At 44.4% G+C, this 27233-nt stretch overlaps 2 protein-coding genes across 2 annotated transcripts in view; both read right to left on the reverse strand.

The window, feature by feature from the left end:
- The window catches only part of col23a1b (collagen type XXIII alpha 1 chain b), a 140217-nt gene extending 124913 nt beyond the window's left edge, over positions 1–15304 (reverse strand). Inside the window, exons 1-2 of the mRNA XM_083693830.1 lie at positions 14872–15304; positions 14367–14436 (exon numbers count right to left, since the gene is read on the reverse strand). Of these exons, the coding sequence (XP_083549956.1) occupies positions 14367–14436; positions 14872–15159 (358 nt within the window). The 5' untranslated portion in view covers positions 15160–15304. The remainder of the gene's footprint in view (positions 1–14366; positions 14437–14871) is intronic.
- A 2002-nt stretch (positions 15305–17306) lies between these two features.
- On the reverse strand, positions 17307–25049 carry LOC310823286 (dual specificity protein kinase CLK4-like). The gene is made up of 13 exons (XM_083696113.1): positions 24932–25049; positions 23830–23987; positions 22485–22749; positions 21660–21753; positions 21192–21258; positions 20730–20846; positions 20339–20505; positions 20035–20129; positions 19509–19638; positions 19113–19195; positions 18765–18844; positions 18308–18398; positions 17307–17846 (listed from the first exon to the last, which is right to left on the reverse strand). The coding sequence occupies exons 2-13, from the start codon at positions 23985–23987 to the stop codon at positions 17697–17699; spliced, it is 1497 nt and encodes a 498-aa protein (XP_083552239.1). The 5' UTR covers positions 24932–25049; the 3' UTR covers positions 17307–17696.
- Positions 25050–27233: the final 2184 nt, after the last annotated feature.

The following is a 27233-nucleotide window of genomic DNA, read 5'->3' on the forward strand; positions in this document are numbered from 1 at the left end:
GTTCAAGTTCAATACAAAGTTCAAACCTTTTATTTCCATTCCTTCTATTCCTTTCTTTCCATTCCTTTCTTTCCTGTCCAATGAAATGGAAGACCATGGGGTACAATCTGAGTTCCTCAAACCCAAAAACAGAACTCCAAAACGTCTATGTATTGAGTTAGCCAGTAGCTACAGTAACAGACTAGCAACAGAACTACCCCAAAGTTAAAAATGTATAAAACAATGTTTCCGCCCGGTCTCGATCTGGGGACCTTTTGCGTGTTAGGCGAATGTGATAACCGCTACACTACAAAAACTAGATACATAAGGTACTTGCTATGCAGGGTCCGTTCTGTGTCATGTTGGTAATATAGCTTGAGAGCATGTTGTCAGTATACATTGTGTGAGTATGGCATGTCAGCATTATTTGCAAGTATGTTGTCATGTCAGTATTATTTTGCGAGTATGTTGCCAGATCCCCACATCTGGGCCAGCACTGAGATGATGAAGTGTTGCGGTGGCTCTACCGACCTCCAACAGAGAGACAAACAAACAACACAACAGAAATCACAACAACAACAGTAGGGGGTTCAGTTCCACACAGACCACTGAGGAGGAGCCTCAGTAATCACTAGAAGACCATGCTGCAAAGGACCACTTCGGCCCAAATCTTTTCAGGTGAATATTTGAGCGATTTGTTTTTGAGGGCTATGGTTACGGATCATGGTTAAGATAATTGTAGTAATTGCTGCGGTTAAATAATTCCTTTTGAGTTAAATCCAGTCATACTTCCGTCACGGCCAGACAGTGACAACAGGAGCCAATTTTAACCACAGCGGACGTCTCTCAGAGAGAAGAACTCATAACACCAATTACCCCCGCACCCCTCCCCCATACCCCCCACTCCCCCCACCCCCTTCCCCGCAGCAGTCCTGATTCCCCGACCATTACACCCCTATCAGACATGCAGGAAATGCTTGGGCTTGTTCTGCTCTCCTCAGCAGTTAGCCTAGCGGCTAACGCAGGGGAGGCTGGCGGATAACCAATTCCTCATTCCATTCCATGCATTACAATAAGCCCGTCCTCCAATTTCTACCTCCACCAGCCTCCACTGGGCTCACGTTACACGTTGCACTATAACCACTAACAACAGAACCTGGAGTGATTACTGTAAACCACAGCCACACAACCATGCAGTTGTAGAAATGATAATGGAGCATAATGATACAACAAGTAATGAGTCGTTGAAGTGTGTGTTCCAGGGCTGTGCTGTGTGTAAACCATCATCAATCATGTGCTGTAACAGGGTACTCTGAACGCACTGTAATCAGCTCTGTAATCAGTGAGTGTGTGTCACGGTAAAGGTGGTGATTGTGTGTTTGTTGGCATTGCGTACAGAGATATATGGGAACCCAGACATGTAAGAGGGTTCTGCACTGTATACTCTGTATCACCATGACTGGAGCGAGATCAACACAACTATATCAAGTTATGTACCCCACGCGCCCACACACACGCATGCACGCACGCACACACACACACACACACACACACACACACACACACACACACACACAGAACCACACACAGAAACACACACACGTATGCACACACATACACACACACACACACGCACGCACGCACACACACACACACACACACACAGAACCACACACAGAAACACACACACGTATGCACACACATACACACACACACACACAGAAACACACACACACGTATCCACACACATACACACACACACACACGCACACACACACACGCACGTATGCACACACACACACACACACACACACACACACACACACACACACACACACACACACGCACACATTCTGAAAAAGAGCCTTATTTCACAATGCCAACCAGAACAATGAGACCATCTCAGACAAAATAAAGTTCTGGCACACACAGAGGTGCTGGAACACTGCCTTCAACACAACATGGGACAACAAACAAACATAATAGAACTGTACTGTACTTAAGTCATTGACCACAAATTCTCCTGGTATCAGAACTGGTAACAGAGACTTCACAGAAACCCTGGCCATGTTGGAATTTAGAAGTTGAAACATCAGAATCCTGGGAATGAAAGTCTTAGGTTGTACTGTATGATGAATTGTATGGAATTATGCTACAGGCCATTGAGCATATAAAATACAGCTACATTTAAATAATCATTTTCTCTTTCCTCTTCTCCAGCATTTCTCCACAGAAATGACCACTCGGTCATTCTCAAGAATTACAGCTAATTCCATTGGCACGTGTAGAGTTCTTATTTCATTCCCGGAGGCATGTCAATAAAGACTTTAATGATATTTAACAATAAACAGTGGTTCTAGGACAATGAAAAGCAGGTGCTGGTTTGCTGACCACTCAGTCTGGATATTACCACCATTAATGATGCTTGAGGCGGTAATATGGTAAAGAATGCAGAGTAGCCATTGCAACATTTGATAACTTCCCTATAAACTGCTATGTCATGAACTTAGCTATTAAGAGCTTTAAATCCAGCATTATACATCCATAGTGAAAAAACCCAGGTTCTAAGGTTAAGAATTTATATGTTTAAACATTTTTTTTTTTTTTAAAAAGACTGTTAATAACTCTTAAACAACATACCTGTACTATAACCAAATAAAATACATATATGGGCTTCTATAAAGTTATTTTTCCAAAACTTTTTATGAAGCACTTCTCATTCCTCAACAAAACGACATAAACTATTGTAGCTGCTGTTCTTAATAGCCAGCAGGTGCCTGCTATCTCAAACATGTGCTCCTCTGAAAAAAACACAACGTTCAATTGTCAGGAAATGAGAAACAAATAGGCTTTTAAAACCCCTACTAATGACCCAGTAGTGTTTGAAGGTTTGTTTTAAACCATAACTGCTCCTAAATGGCATTTTCTGTTTACTTAATTGAGGCAGTTACATTATTTCCTCAGAGATTATATTGCTGAAGAATGTGGATCACTGGAATGGCCTGGTGTAACAATATCCTGAGAGGGGACAGAGGGGTCTGATGGAGAGATAGAGAGAGGGATAGATAGATAAAAAGAGAAACAGAGAGATAGAGAGAGAGACAGAGAAAGGGATGAAGCCATAACAATATCCTGAGTCAGACAGAGGGATAGAGAGAGAGAGAGAGAGAGAGAGAGAGAGAGAGAGACAGAGACAGAGACAGAGACAGAGACAGAGACAGAGACAGAGACAGAGACAGAGACAGATACAGAGACAGAATTAGCCTGGAACCAGACGCAATGTTGCTTCGTTTCACTTCTCTTAGTCTCGTTCCCAAATACGCGAAAGTTCTAGTGGACCAACACGTCAAACTTGGCCTTCATTAAGCCAGTAGAACAGATGACCCATAGCCATTTGCTTTACCTCGCATCGGTTGTCTCCCCCCAGTGCTTGCACACTACATGTTTCTGATTCGCAACCGCGTGAATTTCACTGAAATCAAATAATAACAAATACTAAGCCCACGTTTTTTTAGTCGTTTAGATGTGTGCAATAGCCCGGGGATGAGGTTACTCTTCCCTGAGCATCGGTCTGGACCTGCCTTCACTGAAACCTACAGTGGGTTTAAAACCATAGGACTGGCGTACCATGGGCTCCTACATCAATCATACGCTATTGAATCCATGTGGGGGAAATGACAAATGAAATTTAATTCATTAAAAATGACAAATGGGTGGAGAATTGGGATGCAGGGAGTTTGTGTCTACTGCACGTCATGGGTACTCTAGATGAAAAGGAGCTGTTAAAGAGACTGAACGCGATCTTCGCAAGTATGTCTGTATTTTTTTTTTAAACCTCACGTTTGGGGTCCGTTGATGGTCAATGTTTAGTTCTCACAAATATAATCTAGGAACTGAATCAGTGTCTTACATCGTTCAGCCACGGAACCGCTGTTACTTTCAGTTTCTAGCTTGACGAGCCAGTTACTTGCGCTCAGTGAATCCCCACACACACAGTCAGTACGCACATGACGGGGACCCGTTTTGGCTCGTGAGTGCTCGAAATTTCATAATTACAGGCAGAAATGATACAAATGATCCCGTAGCATCACTTTAAGATATATCACATATATATCACATCAGATCTCAGCTTCTGAGATACGTTTTTGTTGTATATTGCCCCTGTCAAATAAACGTAATGAAAACAAATACAAAAATGGAAGGAAGTAACGCAGAACAGATTCCATCGAGTGTTTCCACCCTCCTGGCTAAGACTGAGGATCCTGATCTAGTCAGAGAGAGATGTAAGATGCTCCTGGGGATGTCCACCTCCCCTCTGACCTCTGTCCTACACAGTAAATCTACAGACCCCCTCCTGTTACTGCAGATGTCTCCACTCAGTGGCACCAAGCATTCCAGACACCAAGCATTCCAGTCCCTTCCTGGCTGCAGACGTACTGTGCTGCAGGTGTCCTGAGCTGCAGATGCTCTGTGCTGCAGCCGTCATGACCTTCATCATCAAGGTGGGAACGGACATTCCACTCCACCTCAGCTGACGTAGATATGAGGACCGTCTGCAATCCCACCCAGGGAAACTAGCACTATGATGTGTGAGGAATTGATATGGCTGTTGTGTGTCCACCTGTCCCGCTGGACTGCCTGTCCACACGTCACTTCTGTGAGGGGTGGTGACATTGCGTCTGGTCTCTGTAAGTCACACATACATAAATGCACCACGGCATGTACACACAAACTAACACACGCAAGCATAGGCACGCACACACGCACGCACACTGTGGCTTGGCTCCAGCAGGGTGAGAATTCCTACAGTCACAGATCTGGAATCAGTTTACACCTTGTTCTATCTATGACTGGGGTGTGGCTTTGTGGCCCAGCAGGAGCACATTGGGATGAACATGTGACTGACTGGGTTTCAAACCTAGGTCATCTACTGTGTTAACCCACTGAGCTAAAGCCTAGGCAAAACCTATGTGAGGTTTCAAGTAAGGTTGCTCATCATGGGACCACGTTCAACCGAACCACCCCTGTTACACACTACTGGCTGCTTTTTTAGGTGAGCTCAGAGAGAAGGGGAAGAGGTCTTGAAGTAAGAGAGGTGAGCAGCATGAAGTGAAATCTGCTCAACTACTGAACTACTGTTCAAGCTTACGATGACCTTCTGCAGAGTACAAGGGTCAGCCACACAGGAAGGAACTGGTTTTACACTGGCTAGTTTCACAACATTTACTACCTCCTATATTTCCAACAGTTTGTCCCTGTTAAAAAGGCACTGCAGTGATGTAAGAACCATCTGTCCAGCAGCAGCTGCTGTAGCTGCCGATATTGCTCCTGCCATGCTCCAACGAGGGAGAGAGATAGAGAGAGAGAGAGAGAGATAGAGAGAGAGAGTGAGAGAGAGAGAGAGTGAGAGAGAAAAAGAGAGAGAGAGATAGATAGAGAGAGAGAGAGAGAGAGAGAGAGAGAGAGAGAGGATGAGGAGAGTATCGTTCCTGTCATGCTCCAACGAGGGAGAGAGAAAGAGAGAGTGAGAGAGAGAGAGAGATAGAGTGAGAGAGATTGAGAGAGAGAGAGAGAGAGAGAGAGTGAGTGAGTGAGAGAGGGATAGAGAGAGAGATTGAGAGAGAGAGAAAGAGAGATAGAGAGAGAGAGAGATAGAGAAAGAGAGAGAGAGAGAGAGAGAGAGGAAGAGGAGAGTATCGTTGCTGTCATGCTCTGTCGTTACAGCCCCCTCCCAGCCAGCCCCTGACAGAGTCTTCCTGAGGCCAGAGCGATAGGGAGAGTGAATAAACTCACTGACACCATGATGAGAAACCCAGGGAAAGACCACACTGCAAGATGTGGAGAGTAGCATTTTAAGAGAAGACTTTTACAATCCGTAAAAAACACACTATTAAAAGACAATGACAATGCCAACTGAGACCAGTGTGAATTTGTGGTTTGAACTTCAACAAGACCTAAACTGGCAGGAATGTGTGACATGGAAAAGGGTGGTCACTTCATCAGAGATGTATGACTTTCACTTTAACTCTAACTACCTCTGTCTCTGTGATGTCTAATCTGAAACAAAGTGGTCTGATCTCGTGGCTAGGCAGGCTGTCTGTTCAGTGTGACCCTAGCCCCGGGGGCCAGATCCCAGCTGAGAGCGGGCTGGGGAGTGGTGGTGGTGGTGGTGGGGGTGACAGATGTGGTGCTGATGGAGAGGAATAGGCTGAGGTCCCAGGAGTGAGCAGTGCACAGGTCACACACACACACACACACACACACACACACACACACACACACACACACACACACACACACACACACACAGACACACACACGCAGGGTCAAACTAACCCCTGGCCTGGCCACTGGTCCTTCCATGTCTGTGGGCTATTAGGATGGTCAATCATTATCACAACTATGCAGAATAAAAGACCCCAAAGCAAAATAGGACAAGTCATGTCAATGTGTTGGCTAATGATGACAACAGAAAGAGTGCTGAAGATAATGTCACTTGAGCAAACTTTATTGACAAATGGTTGCCAATGACATATACGCCATTTATCTGATGCTTTTATCCAAAGCAACTTACACTGCAGTAAGTGCATACATTTTTCAGTATATATGGTCCCAGCAGGAATCAAACCCACAACCTAAGCGTTGTTAGTGCCATGCTCTGAGCCACAGAGGACCACATGATACATACTTACAGCAGGGGAGGCTGGTGGACGTAGTAATCGGATTGGCTCATTGTAATGCACGGAATGGAATGAGGAATGGTATCAAACACGTGCAACCCATGCATTACAATGAGCCAGTCCTCCGATTTCTGCCTCCACCAGCCTCCCCTGACTTACAGATAGGCTAAATATTCTGAAGGGTGAACAGTAATAGAAACACCATAACTCCACCATTTGACATTTGTGTCATGTCTTAGTTGGCATAAGAGTTGATTAACTCTGTTTCACCCACAATATTGTCCCACAATGTAGTACATAAGAGGTGTTTACTGTTCTGCTAGTTTGAACTGACAAGAGGGAGTGGAGGAGTGGAGGAAACAGAAAATCCACGAAATGCCAAACGGCCAAATAATATTCACTCAACCAAAAAGTAAGAGTGTAATTAATCTTGAATGTGATGACAGAGTTTGAACACCTTGTGTCTATCACACACACACGCACGCACACACACACACACACACACACACACACACACACACACACACACACACACACACACACACACACACACACACACACACACACACACACACACACACACACACACACACACACACACACACACACACACTCTATCAGGTGTTGGTAATCCCACCAAGGGTAATGTAACAAGGATCTGTCACCAAGTCATTATGTGGACATCAACCCACAGAGTTTCTCTCTGGAGAGGATGACAAGAGTAAACAACAGAGTAAAACTTCCTAGTGAAGCGCTTTGTGTCAACACAGCCTGCGTGTGAGGAGCCTCTTCAATGTACAATGTGTCTCTGGGTGTGCGTGCGTGTGTGTGTGTGTGTGTGTGCGGGCGTGTGTTTGGGCATGTGTGTGTGTGTGAGTGTGTATGTGTGTGTGTGCGGGGGTGTGTGTGCGCGTGTGTGTGTACCATTGGAGAGCGGAATGGGGATTAGTCCCCAACTATCTCCCTAGCCAATCAGAGCGCTCCACAACAGTACACATCATTAGTAGATTGTCATCAAGAAACGACCTCAGCACGCAACTCTGCTGAATAGTCTCCATGCACCCACAGTTGGACTGTCTTAAAGGCTTTTCAGAAACCGCTTCTGGCAACAACAACAACAAATACTGTAGGTCTACTATCTGGAGCCATGTGTCTGCCCATCCACATTCAATGACTACAGTTAGAGCAGATTGCAGCATCGGGTCAATAACACTTTCAACACAGGACCGTTGTTAAGCAGCTGGAACAACTTCACTAGATTTACTCTGTTGCATAATATACTATAATATCCGTAATATTCAATGTAAGATATTCAACATGCAAAAGGACATTTCTGATACCGCGTCAATCAGTGTTAACTTGATATGGTGGTGGTCGTGGATCATCTTCTTTAAGATGTTACAAACAAAACATTGTGATATTTGGGAACTAGATAAAGTTGTCTATTTGTTGGCCCGGCAGAACCATTTCTGACAGAAGAACATAAACTGCCAAACAAACCTCTCGTTCACGGCACAGAAACAGAACAAACCCATTCACCTCCCCAGGCATGGAGGAGAAGTCCACAGGTCTCAGACCATAGAATGGTAATTATGCATCGAAATATCATGTCAGCCATGTTGAGTGTGCCCATGAGTGTTCCGAGGCCACGTTTTGCCGGTTGTCATGTTTTGTGTTCTGTAAATCATATTTCCATGCTAGAGACCCGCATCTTTAGGCTGGTACCAAGGGACACACAAATAACCTACAGCCTTGATGTTCAACTAGTAGTGCCACTGAAACCAGACTGCAGATTACTGTAGCCGACTAGGTAAAAGCTGAGAGCCCGTGTGTATCAGGGGCCAGGGGAGACACATGTACAGTCTTGATGTTAAACTGTGGAGAACCATGGCATGCTGCCACACAGATGGAGGAAACACACTGACTCTCTGGATCCTCTGGCTGACTGGAGGCTGACTGGCTGGCCGGCTGGAGGCAGGGGAGAGATCTGCAATTAAGATTAGAGCTGGCAGGGGAGCGAGGCGGGAGGCGGGAGGTGGGGGACACAAGGCGCTAAACTGATCAGGCTACTCCAGTTCTTTTACACACACCAATATGCTCACGCTAGCTGACGGCAGTCCGGGCAACATGTGTGTGTGTGTGTGTGTGTGTGTGTGTGTGTGTGTGTGTGTGTGTGTGTGTGTGTGTGTGTGTGTGTGTGTGTGTGTGTGTGTGGGTGGGTGGGGGGGCGGGGGGGGCTTACAGAGGCCCAGGGGTCTGTCTTTGAACCCCCTCCCTGAGCGAGCCAGAGTCTTTGATGAGACAGGCATGGTGGAGTGGGAATATCTCAGACGGTACCGTTGGTAAATACGTAGCTGAGAAGTTGAAGGTCATGATGTAACAGATAAAAAGGAGCGGCCTGGAGTGACTGAGGTGTGTCTCACCCTAAGCTGCTAATGGACGTTCGGACATCCTGACTGACAAGACAGACCATTTACATAAACACACTTCAGTGAGCAGTAGTGGGTTCAGAGTGTAGCGGGTTGTCAAAAACATCAGAACAGCTTGTTGTTGGGAGGGAGACTGGGAGTCTGTGATGACGGACGAGAACAAGACCAGATGATTTTGAAAAGGGAGCAGACATAATAGGTGCGGATCTGGCATGCACAAACACATAGGCTGAGGGACACGTACTCAAATGGGCACGGGACGCACGCACGCACGCACGCACGCACGCACTCACAAACAAACCCACATAAACCCACACACACACACACACATACACACATGTTAGGTAAGTACCTAACGTTATATTAGACATGGATTTAAAGACTTGGATTTAAAGTATCCTAATCAAACCCAATTTCTACACTACCATAAATTTACCATGGGTGGTAAAGCTTCCCCAGCAAGACTGCCAGAGGGACACGCCAGCTCAGTGTTTCAATGGAGAGGTAAAAACCATCCTCCTCAAATGAATGAAAGAGCAGGGTGGGATCAGAGTGGGTTAGAGGGGTGTGTGTGTGTGTGGGGGGGGGGGGTTCTTTCCATCTCTCCACACAATTAAATATTCAAACAATCACCTATATTTCTGGATGATTAAACCTAACATGCCCTAATCGTTTCCATCCCCTTTTCCATCCCCAGGAGTTAGCCTGAAGAAGGAGAAGGCCTCACATGTTATTCAATAGAATTGTGAAATGTAGGGAGGGAGAAAGAGAGAGAGAGGAGAGTGAGAGAGGGAGGGGTGGTGGGGGGGGGGGGGGGGCGGAGGAGGGAGTGAGAAGAGAGGGAGAAAGGAGGGAAAGGGAGAGAGGTTTTACAGCTTAGCTGAACACCAGCCAAATGCCTACAGCCCCCACTGACAGATGCTTCCAATAAGGGACCATACAGGACCAAACTTTTATTGTTTCTTTTACTCATATTCCGAGGCAAATATGTACAGGCTGGTTATTTCAATAAACCTCCTGACTCAAGACTCCATTTCCTCCGCAAACAAGAGAATTCTTTTGCGACCAGCCCAGGCATACATACTGTAGTTCTCCACTCATCTAAAACAGTGAAATGACATTTTCAAAGTCCCCCCCCCGCCCTAATGCACAATGTGTCTCTGGGCATGATGACAGAGGGCAAAGCATGCCAGTTAGCCTATCAATAATGACCTTTTATAACAGATCTGTACCATTTACTCCTTCTCACAAACCCTCTCAAGTGAAAGTTAACTAGGTTGTCATTTTTTATGGTTTATTGTGCTATACAAATAATGTCTGATTGATTGATTGATTGATTGACTGATTGAACCTCTGTAGTGTATAGGGATGTAAGTGCACATAAAACCATACATGTGTATCCTACCACACATAATAATATACATTCTGAGTCAGACACATATTACACACTCCATTCACGATCGCCTCTGGGGGAAATCTTAAAGTTTTACAGCCTTCTCCCTGGGAAGTCCTATAAAAGCAGAGGAGAGGAGGTGAGGAGGAGAGGAGGAGAGGTGGAGAGGCCCAGTTATCTGTGCAGTAATACCATGGCTTCAGTCCTGCTGCTGTCTGACCTCCTGCTGCCCACCTGTACCGTTAAACGCTTCCACAACCCCGGGGCATGGGTCACACAACAGTTATGCCAAACATTCACCCCTTCTCTCTGTCCCTCTCTCTGTCTGTTTCTCTCGCCCCATCTCTGCTTCTCCCTCTCCTTCTCTCTTTCCGTCTGTTTCCCAATCTCTCCGACTCGCACTCTCTCTCTCTCTCGCTCTCTCTCTCTGTCACTCAACTTCTATGCCACTCTCTCACTCTGTCACTCTCTCACCTTCTTTCTCTCTGCTCCCCCTCTCCCTGTCTCCCATCTCTCTTTTCTCTGTTTCCCCTATATTCAGAATGTACTGTGACATCAAGCTTCAGTTATGAGTAACAAGAGGTCCATGGAGCACACATACCAGATCAAAAGGTTTTTAAAGAACACTCTCACGTGATGTAATAATGGCTATGATGGCCACAGGCTTAGCAGTGACACAGCCCCAAAGCATCTTGTCTGACTCTGAGTTGAGGACGGATATATGACAAATATATGTTCAACATACTCTACTGTACCAACCTAATCACACACTTAGAGAGCACATACTAAATCACTCTGTAACAACATGTTAATACAATGATGTTACCAGAGTAATTGTGAAGTTGTTACACAGCAGGGGTGGCTGGTGGAGGTAGAAATCTGAGGATGGGCTCATTGAAATGCAAGGAATAGAATGAGGAATGGTATCAAACATGTAAAGCATGGAATGGAATAAGGAATGGTATCAACACGTGTTGAATACCATTCCTCAATCCATTCCATTCATTACAGTGAGCTCGTCCTCCGATTTCTACTTCCACCAGCCTCCCCTGATACACAGGTATAATACCAACATGACCAGATACATATTTTTAGAGTTCAAATAACATTCCTCCAGGCAAGGACTACATGATACACAACCTTACGCATAAGCCTAAATACATAATGTACAAATTCAGTATTAAAAGAAGAGTTAGGAGTTAGGACATCATACATCATTCAGAAATGTAGATAAAAGGGTAAGCCAGCCACTGTTGGGAAATCATCCATCCATCCATCCATCCATCCATCCATCCATCCATCCATCTATCATTAAAGGTAGCCTAAAGTAAGAGACAGAGTAACCAGTGCTTCTGAGACTTTTGTCTGTCTGTTTACCACGTCACAGGGCATCAGCAGTAAAGAAAACAGCTGTGAATGCAGGGACTCCCCTCCAAGCTCCTCAAGCACTCCTCTATTGACCTACTCCCATGTCTCTTTGAGAGGGACACAATGGGAGCGATTGAACAGAGACTAGCTTTTCTCACAGGATAAATACCATGGTTGAGAGAGACAGGGAGAGAGAGAGAGAGAGAGAGAGAGAGAGAGAGAGAGAGAGAGAGAGAGAGAAGAGAGAGAGAGAGAGAGAGAAAGAGAGAGAGAGAAAGAGAGACTCAGGGACCACCTGCATCGTTCTACAGGGTCTGGAAGACTTACTGGAGTTCCAGAGTTTCACTTAGTGGTTAACACTGCGGTTTTCAGACCACCCATTGCCCCTAGAATCAGAGGTTCGTTCCCCAGGCCGGCCAATTCTACGCTGCCTGTCTCCACCTCTTTTATCTGTCTCCTCTCTCCATACTGTTTCTGGTGAAATTGTTGTATTTGAATAACAGTACAAATTAAGGGAAAATATGCTTTGTGGTGCTGAAATTTGGAAGTGGGTAATTACAATAGATAGAATACTTGTAAATTGTCACGAACAAACGATTATACATGCAGAAAAGACAAACCAACAAACCTATAAAGCCACTGATACCTACCGATACAATCTAAACGGAAGTGAAGAAACCATCTAGTCCTGTCTTAGGCTTTGGTATTCTTGGCTATTGAACAAGGAGCTCCACAGCCCATTGATAATACCATCAATGCAGCATTCATTCATGACAAGGGTGGTTTCCTTACGATGCAAAAGAACCAATACAAAAGCACCGCCTTTCTATCAATGAAAATCAAACCAATTGACATTTGAGTGTGCAGACAGCGTAGACAGGCGTCGATTGACTGTCTTTGTTAACATCATTAGTTCATGTTCCCTCACTCCCTCTCTCCTTTGTGTCCCCCTTCAAGTGTCTTCATGTTTGGAGCCCGATAGTCAAAACATGAGGCTAACCTTCCACCGGTTAAATCCTCTTTTGTTGAGTTCTAAGACATCCGGATCTTTACTGCAGAATTGGAATCCTGTCCTCTGTTCCCTCAAGCATCACTGGTCCTACTTCTTAATTGGGAGGACCAACGCTGTGGGAGCCAGTGTGGCAGGATACAAGTTCATGAGGTTGTAAAGGCGTCATTCATCTCTTTAGTTCTGGAACATTGGGGTGAGGAGAACCTCTGAGGGGTTCCAGAACTCAAGCCCTCAACCCTCAGTAAGACCACAACATTCTGTAATAAAACCATCAACTGCCTCCCATCCGTCTCTGAGTGTTGGCATCACGTCAGTTTATCCTAAGTTATCACAGTCAACAGATGCATCAGAGCAAAAGACATATGGTGGCTGACTCCGCAGGAGACTATAAAACAGAGATCTATGTTCTATAGCTGTGAAATCACACAGAGTAGAGATAATAACTCAGAGCAATGACCAGGCACGTATTTGCTCCCATTCCTGTAATATACCTGTCATCCCATCTCAGTTCCAGAAAATAAAATATAAAATGAGAGCAAAAAGTGTTCAAATTCACACAAGGTTAAGCTCACTCTGTCTTCTCTGCTTGTATTAAACAGTGCTGTTATATATTGTAATGTTATATGGTTGAAGTTACACAATAAATCCACTCTGTCAAAAAGTCTCTGTGGACCTGAGACCATGTTAGACTCTTTATAACTTCCACATGTGAGGGAGCTTCTGGCTGAATCAAATCTAGCAAGAATATTGTGGTTGTTGTGACCTCAACCGCAGAGCTGCGGTTCTACTTCTAAAATATAGAATAGAATAAAATAGAATAAAAAAGGATAGGAAATAACTTTATTATGTATCCAAAGATGGAACATTGTCTTTGGATTCACCTCAAAGATAATGGAAGAACATTCAACACATATTATACGATGTTGAAACACATTAACACTACCATGTTTACTACTCAACACATGGGGACAAGGCTGCACTTCGTACTGAGCTCTGTGCAGCCAGCCATAGATAACAAGAGGGACAGTTGATCTCAGGGCAACGGAGGAGGACGAAGGAGGTCACCGATCACAAGGCTAAACTACCAACCATCTCTGCTACACAAACACCAACTCCTGTTATGTCCGGAATCACTCCAGTGAGGGCAAATGGGATGAGGAGAGGACTAGCCTCTCCCCACAGACCGCTGTTACTGACAATACACACAGGCAGGGCAAAGCGGAGCGGAGACATGGAGAGGACCAACACACACTATCAGTATTCAGATTCCATTCAGGACCCAAGTGCCCCTGTGCATTCCCACGCCGCTTTCAAGTCATGCAGAGGAATGTGAGTTATCAACAGCACAGCATTTGGGAGGAAATGTTTCAGTTCAGGATGAGGAGAACAAACACTCACACCCTCAGAGCAGAGTAGAAGAGAGGAGAGGAGAGGAGAGGAGAGGAGAGGAGAGGAGAGGAGAGGAGAGGAGAGGAGAGGAGAGGAGAGGAGAAGAGAGGACCTACCTGGAGGACAGGTGCAGTCTGGAACCACCTCCCTCGCAGTACGCAGTTTGGGCAACACTATGTTGAGTCTCTGACGGGGGACAAAAAGGATTCAGAGAAATTAGGGTAAATTATGGGAATAACTTCTCCTTGAATGGAAGCAAGATCCGCTATCAGCTAACAGGCAGGGTAATAATCATTAGTGTATCAGTGAGTGTATCTGCTGCTACTAATGTGTATAATGCACTGCTGCTCTCCCTTAGAATACATACATCCCAAAAGATGAATGAAAATTAATGAAGTAGTTTAATGGATTAGAATAAATATCACTTTGGTGTAAATGATGATGATGATGGTGATGATAATAATGATGATGATGATTATGATGATAATGATAATGATGATGGTGGTGGTGGTGGCGATAGCCACATGGCCCTTCAGATTATTCCGTTATTCAAACTGAGCACATATTGACCTTCATGCATCATTGATCAGTCAGACATCTTTCACTCAATAATAACCTTACCTCTTGGACAAGTATTTCAATCATGTCCTGAAGATTCGCTCCAGTTCCATTTTCTTCTCGCGTGGACGCGTCGGAATGAAACAGCATCATCTTCTCCATCTCCAGCACGTGTACTCGGTGTTCCAGGTGAGATGTCTTGAAGTTTACCAACAAACAAAACGCCATGGAACACACCGACAGAATGATACACACGACGGTGGGCAACCCGCTAAAACAGTGTGATATGCGTGATGTCTTGGTGTTGATAGATTCCTGAGTCTTCTCTTCTTGTTTATCCGGAGATCCCATCCTGAATCCAGCAGCCAAATTATCAAAACTACAAATACAGTAATTCAAACAGAATATGTTGTTGCCTTCCCCGCCTGAAATGTTCAATTGTCGTGTTTTTAACTATGATACGGTAGCGAAGTCATCACTTGAATGAACATTCCACGTCTGAGCATCTGAGAGGCAGCGACTGCAACAGCTGCACGAGTTGATGAGAGGTTTCTCTCAACCACTCAGTGGGGATGTGGACTGCATGTCACTCGAGAGTCCAGACACTCTTACTTAGCGCAGTAGAATCCGCTGGTCAAGTGATTGCATCAAAATCGAAAAGACCATGACAACGAAAATATCTGCAAACAAACATAGCAAGTTTGCATAGAACACTCCGTAGGATATGTTACCGTAGCTGTTTAAGATAGATTGTTGAAGATGATCAAATATTTGTATTTGATATTCGAATATAGCTGAAACCGATTTTTGAAAAAAAATATTCTAACCTACGCAGTTTTACACACTGCTTCCGTTTCTATGATAATGGGGAAAGCGAAATAATGAACAATATTCAATTATATTGAATTATATTGAAATTATATATTATTATTATTATTATTATTATTATTCATTTAGCAGCCAAATATTAACATTTTCATGTCAGTTTTGCAGCGCTGAACGTTTGTTTGTGTCTTCAGTGACGTTCCACTTTACCAGAGGAAAGGGTTATTGAAGAAATGAAAAATAAATGTGAATACAGTAACGGAATTGCACGACCCCTTATCAAAAAATGAGTACGAAAAAAAGGAAATGTATGTTCCACTTATACTCTAATGAATGTGGGCTATTAAATGCAAGAACCTACAATAAAACAAGGTGCAAAATATAATAAAACAATAAGCTTAGTAAGTAGTATGATCTGATTTGTAGCCTATAACATATTATGTAGCCAACTGTATATCTCCCGTAATTGTTACAGTGGTGCACTTTGAGAATAATAAAATCAAGAGATGTAAACTCATTCAAATGTATTCAATCAAACATTTTGAGATAAACAAATAAATCACTTGAACTAGGAAATCTGCATTTAAACTGTTGCGTATCAACTACAATAGAGGTTGTGCGCGTACACATAAGGGTGTCTCTGTGTGCGTACTCCACTATTTGGCTGTATTACAATGGAATATAGGGCGCTGTACTGCCATCAACTGGATGAATGTACACTCACCGAACACTTTATTAGGAACACTATACTAATACTGGGCAGGGCCTCCCTTTGCTCTCAAAGCAGCCTCAATTCTTCGTGGCATTGATTCCACAAGATGTTGGAAACATCCTTTGAGATTCTGGTCCATGATGACAGATTTTTCAGGTGCACTTTCAAGCTGTGGATCTCCCGTTCTACCACATCCCAAAGGTGTTCTATTGGATTCAGATCCGGTGACTGGGAAGTTCACTGAAGAACACTGAACTCATTGTCATGTTCATGAAACCAGTTTGAGACGACTTTTGCTTTGTGACATGGTGCATTATCATGCTGGAAGTAGCCATTAGAAGACGGGTAAATTGTGGCCATGAAGGGATGCACATGGTCAGCAACAATACTCAAATGGGCTGTGGCATTCAAGCGATGATTGATTGGTATTAACGGGCCCAAAGTGTGCCAAGAAAACATTCCCCACACCATTACACCACCTCCACCATGAGAAGGTGTACAAGTGCTCGGTAAGTGTAAGTACTATAGGTGGTTCAAAAACGCTCATTCACAAAAAAAACCTGTTCTCACTGACTATCCTGACTTGAAAACTACCACAGGTAATTTACTTGTCAATCTATCGATACAAATTCAATCATTACTATATCTGACAGAAGGTACAGATATATATCGTTTCTGTAGTGTAGTGGTTATCACGTTCGCCTCACACAGGTCGGCCGGTCGCGGGTAGAGTAACAAGAGAGTTCGACCTTTTATTGACCTTTTCTTGCCGTGCTTTCAGACTGGGGTCGAATCCAGCCCCCAGCCAGGCCAGCGCCCAGGCGCACGCCGTGCTGCCCCCCCCCCCCTTTTTTTCATTTTGTCTTTCAGTTGTTATTTTCTTTGTGCAATTCCTAAATAAATAAGTACAAGCAATGTAACATCTGACCAAAGATATCAAATAAAGAGGCAACAACTTAGGCATGATACTAAATGATGTTTATTCATTAGTCACAAATCAAAACAGATCAACAGTAAGGTGATAAACAGAAACATCTTTTTCAAATGGGACATAAATAATAAATGTATAGGACACTGTCAAGTCATCTCATTCTCAGGCAGTAAATAAACAGACAGGTTAATCTCATAGAGGACTGATACAGTCAATGCAAGTCTCCTTTGGAGTACAAAAATGCAGAGTAGCTCATAGGAGTTAGGTGAAGTTGTCACTAGACACTGGTCAGTTTGGTGTTTTTACCTGGTTCATGGTTAAAGTTAGTAATTGGGGCACGTTAGCAGATCCCAGATCAGTGCTAAGTGTCGACTTCACCCTGGTGCTACTGTGTGTGTGTGTGTCTCTATCCCTGCAGGGTTACTTCTTGCGGTCCTTTCTCATGCAGTCGAAGAAGGGGTGCCATATGGCCTCCTCCAATGTGATCCTCCTGGACACATCGTACTCCATCATACTCTGGATCAGTTCCAACAGCTGCTCATGGTCAGAAGTCTTAGAGGACAGGTATTGCTGAGGAGGGAGGAAGAACGAGTTACCACCACTGGGTACAGTTTTCATACACAGATTTGACAGGTCTGAGAGTTGATGAATTGAGTTCTGTCCAATCAATCGAATAGAGCTTTTTACATAGACAACTCAAAGTGCTTTACAACAAGAATAATACTAAGCAATATAAACAAAAAATACAATACAAACAATATGAACTAACACCGAACCATAGACCTCCAAAAACCCCAAAATCATTATGGTGATGATTTGTAGATCTGCACCAAGTTCTGTTACAGGGATTAGCTACATTCCTAATTCACAAAAGGCCTTTAGCTAGGGTTAAGAAATGATTGGATTCTGACAACTGTAATACCAATGCATCATGTAACTCATTAATCAACCAGATCACTATTCCCATCACGAGTGAATGAGCTGTGAGGCGCTTCGGTGACAGGTCAATTTAACAGTGGAGGAGTTCTCACCTTGAGAGGTTTGCAGTGCTTCCTGACATATCGTCCAGAGGAGCTGTGTTCGTCCCAGTCCAGCTTGTCATGGTGCACGTACCGCCTCTTCCTGGAAACAAAACACAACACAGTCACTCACACTGGCTCAACACACCACTAGTTGACATGAACAGTGTACGCTTTGCTTCCACAACATAACTGCTGATTGACTGACCAATACATACATTAAAAATGACAGATAATTTTTTTTTTTTAAAAACACAACAAAGCCTGAAGGCTCATCTCCATTGTGGTTCTTCAGTAAGATGGCACGGGTGGGCAAGACGGCATATCACACTCACATAGGCCTACTGTCGCTCAATTTGTGACAATGCAGATATTGACTATGGCGTATCTTGTCCTTGAAATGGAGTCTATCTAGACTGATCTGCGACATACAGTGGCACAGTGTCTTTGCCAAGCAGACTTGACCTACTTGGTTTTCTGCAGCAGGTGTACGGGAATGGGCCCCAGCACTCTCTCCATCATGGCCAGGTGCTCTTTGCTGTCATGTGTCTAATACAGAACAGAGGGAGACATGAGTCAGACAACTGGGAGGACAGGAATACCTTTATTTATCTATCCAAGTCTCATTGAGATATGAATCTCTTTTTCAAGGAGGCCATGGAACCACTGATATTAAAAAGGTAAAATCTGTAAAAACGTCAGCTGCTTGTGAATGAACTGCTGACACATATCCCGAAAATCAGGGTTCTTCAACCGCAGTCCTGGAAAGCTACTGTGTGAGTTTAGAATAGGGTATGTCATGTAATAAGCTCCCTACCTGGAATAGAGTCAAGCCCAGGTAGAACTCTATGAGAATACAGCCCAGACTCCACACGTCACACGACTGGTTCCAACCCAGCTCTGTAGAAACACAAAACACACAGTTAGAAACACAAAGTCATCAGACACAAGTTAGACACACACACACAAACACACACAATACAGTGATTAGGCACAGGGTAACACTAGATTTCGATAGGCTGCTACATATGGTTTAGTGTTCAACTACAAAAAAAAAAAAAATATGAATCCACGAATCCTAACCTCAATTCTAAAGCTAACGCTAAAACTAGAAACATGATAGTTGTTCACAACATAGCGAAATGGCGTATAAACATAGCATCTATAGGGGCCTCTCTCAATAAAGATGGTCCCAGGTTGGGTCTCTCCGTACCAAGGATGACCTCCGGCGCACGGTAGTGCCGCGTGGAGACCACCGAGGTGTGGTGCTCATGGTCAAAAGTGGCGTTGCCAAAATCCACCACCTTCACGTCCAGGTTCTTCAAGGTTCTCTCATCCCGTTTCTGCAGTTCAAAACACAGAGAGAGGGGGAAAAGAGAGAGAGGGGGGGAGAGAGAGAGAGAGAGAGAGAGAGAGAGAAAGAGGGAAAGAGAGAGAGGGGGAGAAAGAGAGAGAGGGGGAGAGAGAGAGAGAGAGAGAGAAAGAGGGAAAGAGAGAGAGGGGGAGAAAGAGAGAGAGGGGGAGAGAGAGAGAGAGAGAAAGAGGGAAAGAGAGAGAGGGGGAGAAAGAGAGAGAGGGGGAGAGAGAGAGAGAGAGAGAGAGAAAGAGGGAAAGAGAGAGAGGGTAACAACTTTAGTTTAATCTAATCTGCATCTTATTCCAGAGAGCTGTCACTTATTCCAGAGAGCTGTCACCAGAGAGCTTATTCACATGCTGTATGGCAAGATGACACCACTCACCATTTTGGCGTTGTACTCCATGTCATAGTCTGAGTTGATGAACAGAATGTTCTCAGGCTTCAGGTCTGTATGGGTCAGGTTATTCCGATGGAGGACTAGGAAAAACAACGTGTAGGTGTGTGTTAGCATGGTTTCTTTGCAGATTTGTCATGCTCCGACCCACCAACCAAAACACACATACGGCGTAGTATTTGATCTGGTCCACAGTAAACACACACCCTCAACACACACGCCCACACCCTGCAACACACACACACACACACACACACACACACACACCCTTCAACACACACACAGTGCTTACAGGAAACAGCTCTAAAGATGTGGTAGGCCATGTGCCTAATCTGGTCCACAGTGAAAGGAAGGAAGCCGTTCTCCTTCAAGAAGTCAAAGGTGCTCAGACCCAGCAGCTCAAACACGATACAGATGTGGCCATGGTGGTCAAACCAGTCCAGCATACGCACACAGGCACTAGAGAGTGAGAGAGAGAGAGAAAGAAATATACAATTATGACCCAGTCCAGACGACACACACAACCACTGGAGAGAGACATGGTAATATACAGACTTTCCAAAGCATTATACAGGAGTTATAACAAACCAGTAGAGGTGGAAATTGGAGGACGGGTACATTGTAATGCATGGAACGGAATGAGGAATGGTATCAAACACATGTGCATAACTCTGATGACTCACAAGCTCTTCTCGCTGTCCAGAGAGTTCATCTGTTCCAGAACGTCCACCTCAGACATGGCTGCCTCTCGGTAACGATCAATGTTCTTAATGATCTTCACCGCCACTCTCTCCTCATCTCTAGAGAGACGGGGATGGGGGAGAGAGAGAGAGAGAGAGAGAACGAAGCATTGAGATATTCTGATTCTGTGGATCAGTAAAGTTCTATTCTAGATGAGAGGAACGAATTCTAGAATGGAACGAATCAAGAGATCATGACTGCCGGAAATCCTTTGTTTGGATAGTGCCCCTATAGCTGGTCTAAAGATGCTGACACTGTCAACACACTATCAACTAACAAGTCAGGGTTAGAGTAAGGACAAAGCCTAGGGTTAGCATCAACGGCTGCTTTGTTGATATTTAGTTCAACATCTGAGACACCTGAGGTTGCCAATCCAAATGTATATTACTGAACATTTTACTCACTTTGACATATCGATGCATTCCACCACTTTCCCGAAGGCTCCTTCTCCTAGGGTAGACACAACCTCATCTACAGGGATAGAGGAGAGACAGTCAGCACCACAGGAAAGAGCCTCTGTAGCATCACAACACATAGGGTACAACACTAGAACTAGACTAAAACTGGACTAGCCCTCAGCACCACCACAGCACACACAGCCTACAAAGCAACTGTCTGTCTCTACACTGTTGTGACTAGGACTTAACTATGCTAGCCTCGGAGGCACACTAGCTGTGGTATACAACACACACTCTCTAGCCTTACAGCAAGTAGACGGATAGAGAATCAAACCACCCAGATCCAAAGAAGTTAGCCTACAGTATAACGTTCTTAAAAAGAAGCCCTAACTAAACCCTACGCTCAACATCATTTCAAAAGGAAGACAACATCAGACAGAAAGGGTTACAGAAAGAAAGGTTTGTGTTCTATACATCTTGCTTTTAGTACGAGTCCATTGTGATAGATCAGATGCCCCTCCTCATCATCCTCAAAACTCCGGGAGCGTTTCCTGCTGCGATGGCTCTTCTGTCAGGGGGGAGGGGGCCAGGAGAGGGGTCAGGGTCACGCCACGGGCATCAGCAGCAGCACCATCATCATCATCACCACCATCATAACCCCGCCAGACAGAACCAGGCCAGAAGGAACCATTCAATCATTCAGCGAAGGGGGAGTGATGACATCGTGAGGGGGGAGGCGAACCCAAGGCCGGGCCGCGATGACAGCAGACAGGAAATTCAAATGCAGCCCGAGAAACGCACAGGTAGGACGGGCCCACATAGTGTGTGTTACAGAAGAGAAACATGGCAACATATTTTCAGACATGAGACTCACACATTAGAAGTTCTTTTCTTGTTTTCAAGAAATGAAAGAGCAGAGATACAACAGAGATGTACATTATTAGGAAATAATCATCGGCGGGTTCAATTCCTGAGCTTTAGGATGTAACATCTCTCAAGTTTGTACTGGTATCAATATCTTATTCCATCATGAGTCCAAACTGTTCAAATCAACAAATCATTTGAAAATAGTTGTGCTATAAAATTTGATTTAAGAAGTGTGTTTTGACATACCAGCCAAAATGCTAATACTGCAATTCAATACTGTAGCCTAGTTCAAATAAGTTCAGACAAATGCAATAAAAATGTCCAACCGAAGATGATTAGCCTACTATTCTAGAGTCGATATCCTATGACCCAGTATCAGTTCCACAGTGTGACAGAGAGAGTTAAGAGCAGGCAAGGTGGAGAGTGGCGTACCGAGTCTGAGCGATGGCTGTGGCGCCGGGAACGGTGGCGTGTGTGACTGCTCCTGTGACTCCTCCCGCTGCGTACCGAGGACTTGCTGTAGTGGTGCCAGTCTCTGTTCCTCTCCCGGCCGTCCCTGCACTGAGCGTCCCTGGGCTCATCCCTGGGCTCGGCCCTGGCACCGGCCCTGGCGCTGTCCCCGTTTCCTGCAGCCTGCCCACTGGGCTCCCTAGCCCTGCGCTCCCTGGTCTCCAGCTTCTTAGAGTCCAGGTGACACCTGTGGACAAGACAGAGAGTTAACACACACATGGACGGACGCACGCACGCGCGCGCACACACACACACTTTTTTTCTCTCTCTCTCACACACACACACACACACACACACACACACACACACACACACACACACACACACACACACACACACACACACACACACACACACAGCAAGCTTACAATGGTCTGTGTGATATGAATACATCACATCATACAAATTGAGAGTATGTGAAAGGTTGTGACTGATCACTTAGCACCTCACTAGCTAAGGATGCCCATGAGGGTGGCGATACATCAGTGGTATTATTCATCCACGCTTTCAGCAGGGGTATCAGGAATGTTGTTGACCTGTCAGGACCAAGTAGGGTCAGATGTCTACCAGGAAAGGCCTGCTACCCTCCATAACGCTATACTTAGAGTGGCCTACAGAGTCCTCCCTATGAGAGGGGGTACCACTCCTCACAAACACAGACACATGCCACACACATGCCGCACACATGCCACACACATGCCTGGAGTGGAGCTCATACCTGAACGTGTCAATGTTAAAGTAATAAATCCCTCTAGAGAATATATCACTTCATGGTATGGTGTTAGGAGTTATAACTTACTTAGGACTCAATCACTAACACAGTAGCACACCAGGGATTTCCACTGGCGGTTAGTCAATCAATCATTCAAATGTATTTGTATAGGCATTTTTTACAAAGGCAATTGAGAGAAAAACTATACAGATACTTTTCCAGCCAGGAATCATAAACATGTTGAGGTCATGACATATCTGCCTAAAGTAGTTGCATACTTCAGAAAAGCCCCTCAGTGACATAAAACTATGGAAAAGAACAATGACGTGTCTGCTGTTGTGGTAAAGCCAACTATTGCTGTGGTCAGTCATGAGACTTTTTACAGCTGCCATCATTGTTTACATTTCATAGTTTTCCCAGCAAAACATCTCCTGTGACCATTTCTTGAAGAAAGTCTGATTAACATCTTCAAGGTTGAGCCTACATGTAAAGTCGGTCTGACATAAATTAAGTAGTAGTTGATAATGATCCATGAGCAGAACGGTGTTTGTTTACCTTTCGTATGTTTTGTAGTGATGGTATTGCCGCGGTCTCTTCTCCCGGTCACCGCTACGGGAGCTTCGCCTGGGCCGTTTGCGGATCTCCAGCTTCTCCTCAAAGCTATACTCCTCGACCCAGCCATCAGGAGAGCGCAAACGCTTGGATCGCCGCATCTGCCAAACAAGGTGAAAGAAATACGTCTATGCAATTAAAAATTACGACCTAGAAACCCATCCCTGTGCATTCCTATACATGTCGGTTGTAAAAGGTAGGCCAGCTGCAATGAAAGCCACACTGACTGAGGCCCTCTTTCCCATGCTGGAGACAGATCGGCAGCTTGCTTGGCAAATATCCTGTAATGTGTCATATCTTGTCAGCTGTGCCTGGACCCTGGACAAATAGCAAACATAGATAATGTCTACGGCTGGTGAAAATATAACGTAGAGCGAACAGTCCTATGGGCAGATAGAGTCGGAGACTTTGCCACGTATTAAAATTTTTAAAAAAAAAAGACCCTGCAAATATGTATCGAAATCAAAATGCCGCCAAAAAAAATAATAAACGCACTACTCGAGGGATTTTATTACAAACTGGATGTCACAGTTTGTAATAAAATTCCTAGAGCAGTTGAAAGTTTAAGTTGGGTTTTTTTTTTTGGGCGGGGTAATTTTGATTTCGACACATGGCCAAGTCTCCGACTGTACTATCTGTTCATGACTGCATGATAGAGGAAGAGGAGAGGCGAGGTTCGGGGGTAGTCGAGAGGATCCATGACCGACCCCTCCTAATCGCAGCCAGCTAGCCAACACAAATTGTCAACAACATGTCCCAGCTAATGAAGGATAAACAGTCGACCACCTAGCTAGCTAACATTATTAAGTTAGCGAAACAGATCACTCGCAAACGCATTGTCACCGCTCGGGTAGCTACGCTGACTGAAAATCAAGGCACATATTAGTTACGCTGTACTAGCTAGCTAATGTTAGCCACCTAGCTTTATTGCCAGTTGCCTGGAAGGCGAGGCAGGATGGTTTATAGCTAGAACAGTAAAGCTTGGTATGTGTATGATATCGCTGCCGAGCTTACATTTCGGTCATAAATATAAAAATATCCTCACCTTAAACAACTGCTTATTTCAAGTTCTGAAATAAGACACTGAATTTCCACGCTTGCACACAGAAGACGATTGAAGTCAGCTTTGTTTACGATCCTCTTCGCAAAAAGATGGCGACCGTGTCTTTCGGCAACAAAGCCCGCTTACGACACAAGTGGATTGTTGGGAAGTGAAGTTTTTACGCAACTGCCAACACACGCAGGGGATACGTTTCAATGTTGCCAGTTATATCACTCACTCTGATTTATCAGCATGCAATTAGCCAATGGGAAAATATCGTCTTTGCCCAGGGTCAAGTTACCTAAAAAGCAACACTGTGTGAACAGTAAGTCTATCCGACCATGTAATAAGAGAGTGTCAAGGGTGATGATGGTGGGAGTGTGTTCCAATGTGAGAGTCAATGGGGTCAATCATTCAGAAGATGTTTTAAGGTTGGCAGTAATCCTTCATGGCGCAATATCTGTGTCTGCTTTTCTTGTGGATTTTGGAAATCGATGTTTATTTATATAGCACATTTCATCCGTGATGATACTTAGGAAGACCTAAGAAACACATTCAGAAAGCCTAACTTGAGAGATAAACGTGGAGCTTGCATTGGAACTCAGAGGTCAAGCCATAATTAGTTATACAGTGGAAAAGTAGACTTTCCTCAACAGACATAATGGCTGGCAAGCGTTTCTAGTGGAAAAGATAGATCAGACCAGTGGAATTATTACTTGTCAAATCCACACCCTGCCAAAGTCAGAGTCTAGACATCATCAAATTAATTCCACCAATCTCAGTTTGATGTTGACTTTGAATGTGTGTGGAAGACATTAATAATTCCTTATCCTCATTGCGTTGGTCATGAGAAACACTATTATTACTATTACTACTATAACAGCTATTTCCAGATGGTGTTGACACACTAACGTATTGACCTGACCTGACCCGCATGATTTCGCGGTCAATTTTTGGGCACGCAGGAGGTCATAATAATTTGCTGGCAGGGTCTTGTGTTTGTGACGACCACTTCGGCTAATATTAGACCTCTATTTTATGAATATGGTTGGTTGCAACTGACCAACCAAGCTGTTCATGTGTTCTGCTGTACATGCTGATTGGCTGTAATTGACTGCCTCACGACAAGGAAGGTTTTGTTTTGTTTTTACCTGAGAAATGACCATAAACAAAAGCAGCGTTCATATTCATCTTACTGCCAATATACAGCTCCAGTGTTGTTAATGATGACCGTATGTCAGCCTGGCTGCTATGTGGTGTCTCCACCAGTAGAGGGCAGTTGACCATGAATAAAAGAGATAAGAGCAGTATGCATATTACTACAGTAAGATAGTTGAGAGAGATGATCGACACATACATGAAGCTACAAGTGTTAACCCACTGAGGACCTAACTATTGAGACATGCACTTTTGTTTGGGTTAATTTTGTATAATCACCTTGAGTATGGTACAGTAGCATTAGCATTTGAAATGGATTACTTATCCCATAAAATAAAACCACATATTGCAGCCATTAGTCACATGTCAACAGGTCAATCTCAGTTAGACCACTCACACTCCATCACTTGGGAAGACTGACCTCTTGACCCCAGAGAAAAAGCAAGAAATAAAGAGCTTACGGTCAGTCTGTTAATGGAAATGGAAACCACTGCGAACCCCTGGTACACCAACAGTTCAATTAGAGTAAAGGGGAGAGTACGGTGAAAATGTGAGTGTTAGAGTGGGGTGGGTAGGAGGATCGAGTGACTAATTTAATTTTCTGAAGAGCATCCCCCTGCACGCACGCACCCATACACCCACACACACACACACACACACACACACACACACACACACACACACACACACACACACACACATACTCTAATGTGCACATTCATGCAGAGTGTTAGTGAGGTGTATCGACACAAAGGCAGTTGAAAGCTCTCAGCAGTGATTGAAATTCTCCAGTGTTGTTGTCACAGGCTCGCAGCAGGGAACTGAATCACCCAGTGTCACAAGATGGCAGGCCATGTCAGTACCAGGAGTATATACCAGGTGAGCAGACAGGCCAGGTCAGTACCAGGAGTATAGATCACAGTTATACCAAGTGAGCAGACAGGCCTGGTCAGTACCAGGAGTTATACCAGGTGAGCAGACAGGCCTGGTCAGTACCAGGACCCAACATTGTAGATAGATATATCATGTATAGAGCTGAGATGACACACTAGTCTATGGCAGACACTCATACTTGTTCTATACACAATAGGGGTATAGGGGTCCACTGTCTAGGAGTGTATACCAGGTGTACAGGTCATATACAGTA

The sequence above is a fragment of the Argentina silus genome (genome assembly GCF_951799395.1).
Source record: "Argentina silus genome assembly, chromosome: 2".
Classification (NCBI taxonomy): Eukaryota; Metazoa; Chordata; class Actinopteri; order Argentiniformes; family Argentinidae; genus Argentina; species Argentina silus.

Coding starts and splice junctions, on each gene's coding strand:
- LOC310823286 (XM_083696113.1), bottom strand. CDS start 23,987: ATGCGGCGATCCAAGCGTTTGCGCTCTCCTGATGGCTGGGTCGAGGAG. Junction 20,506..20,729: donor CTGGACAGCGAGAAGAGCTT/GTGAGTCATCAG, acceptor CTCACTCTCTAG/TGCCTGTGTGCGTATGCTGG. Junction 18,845..19,112: donor TGGGCTTGACTCTATTCCAG/GTAGGGAGCTTA, acceptor GTTCTGTATTAG/ACACATGACAGCAAAGAGCA.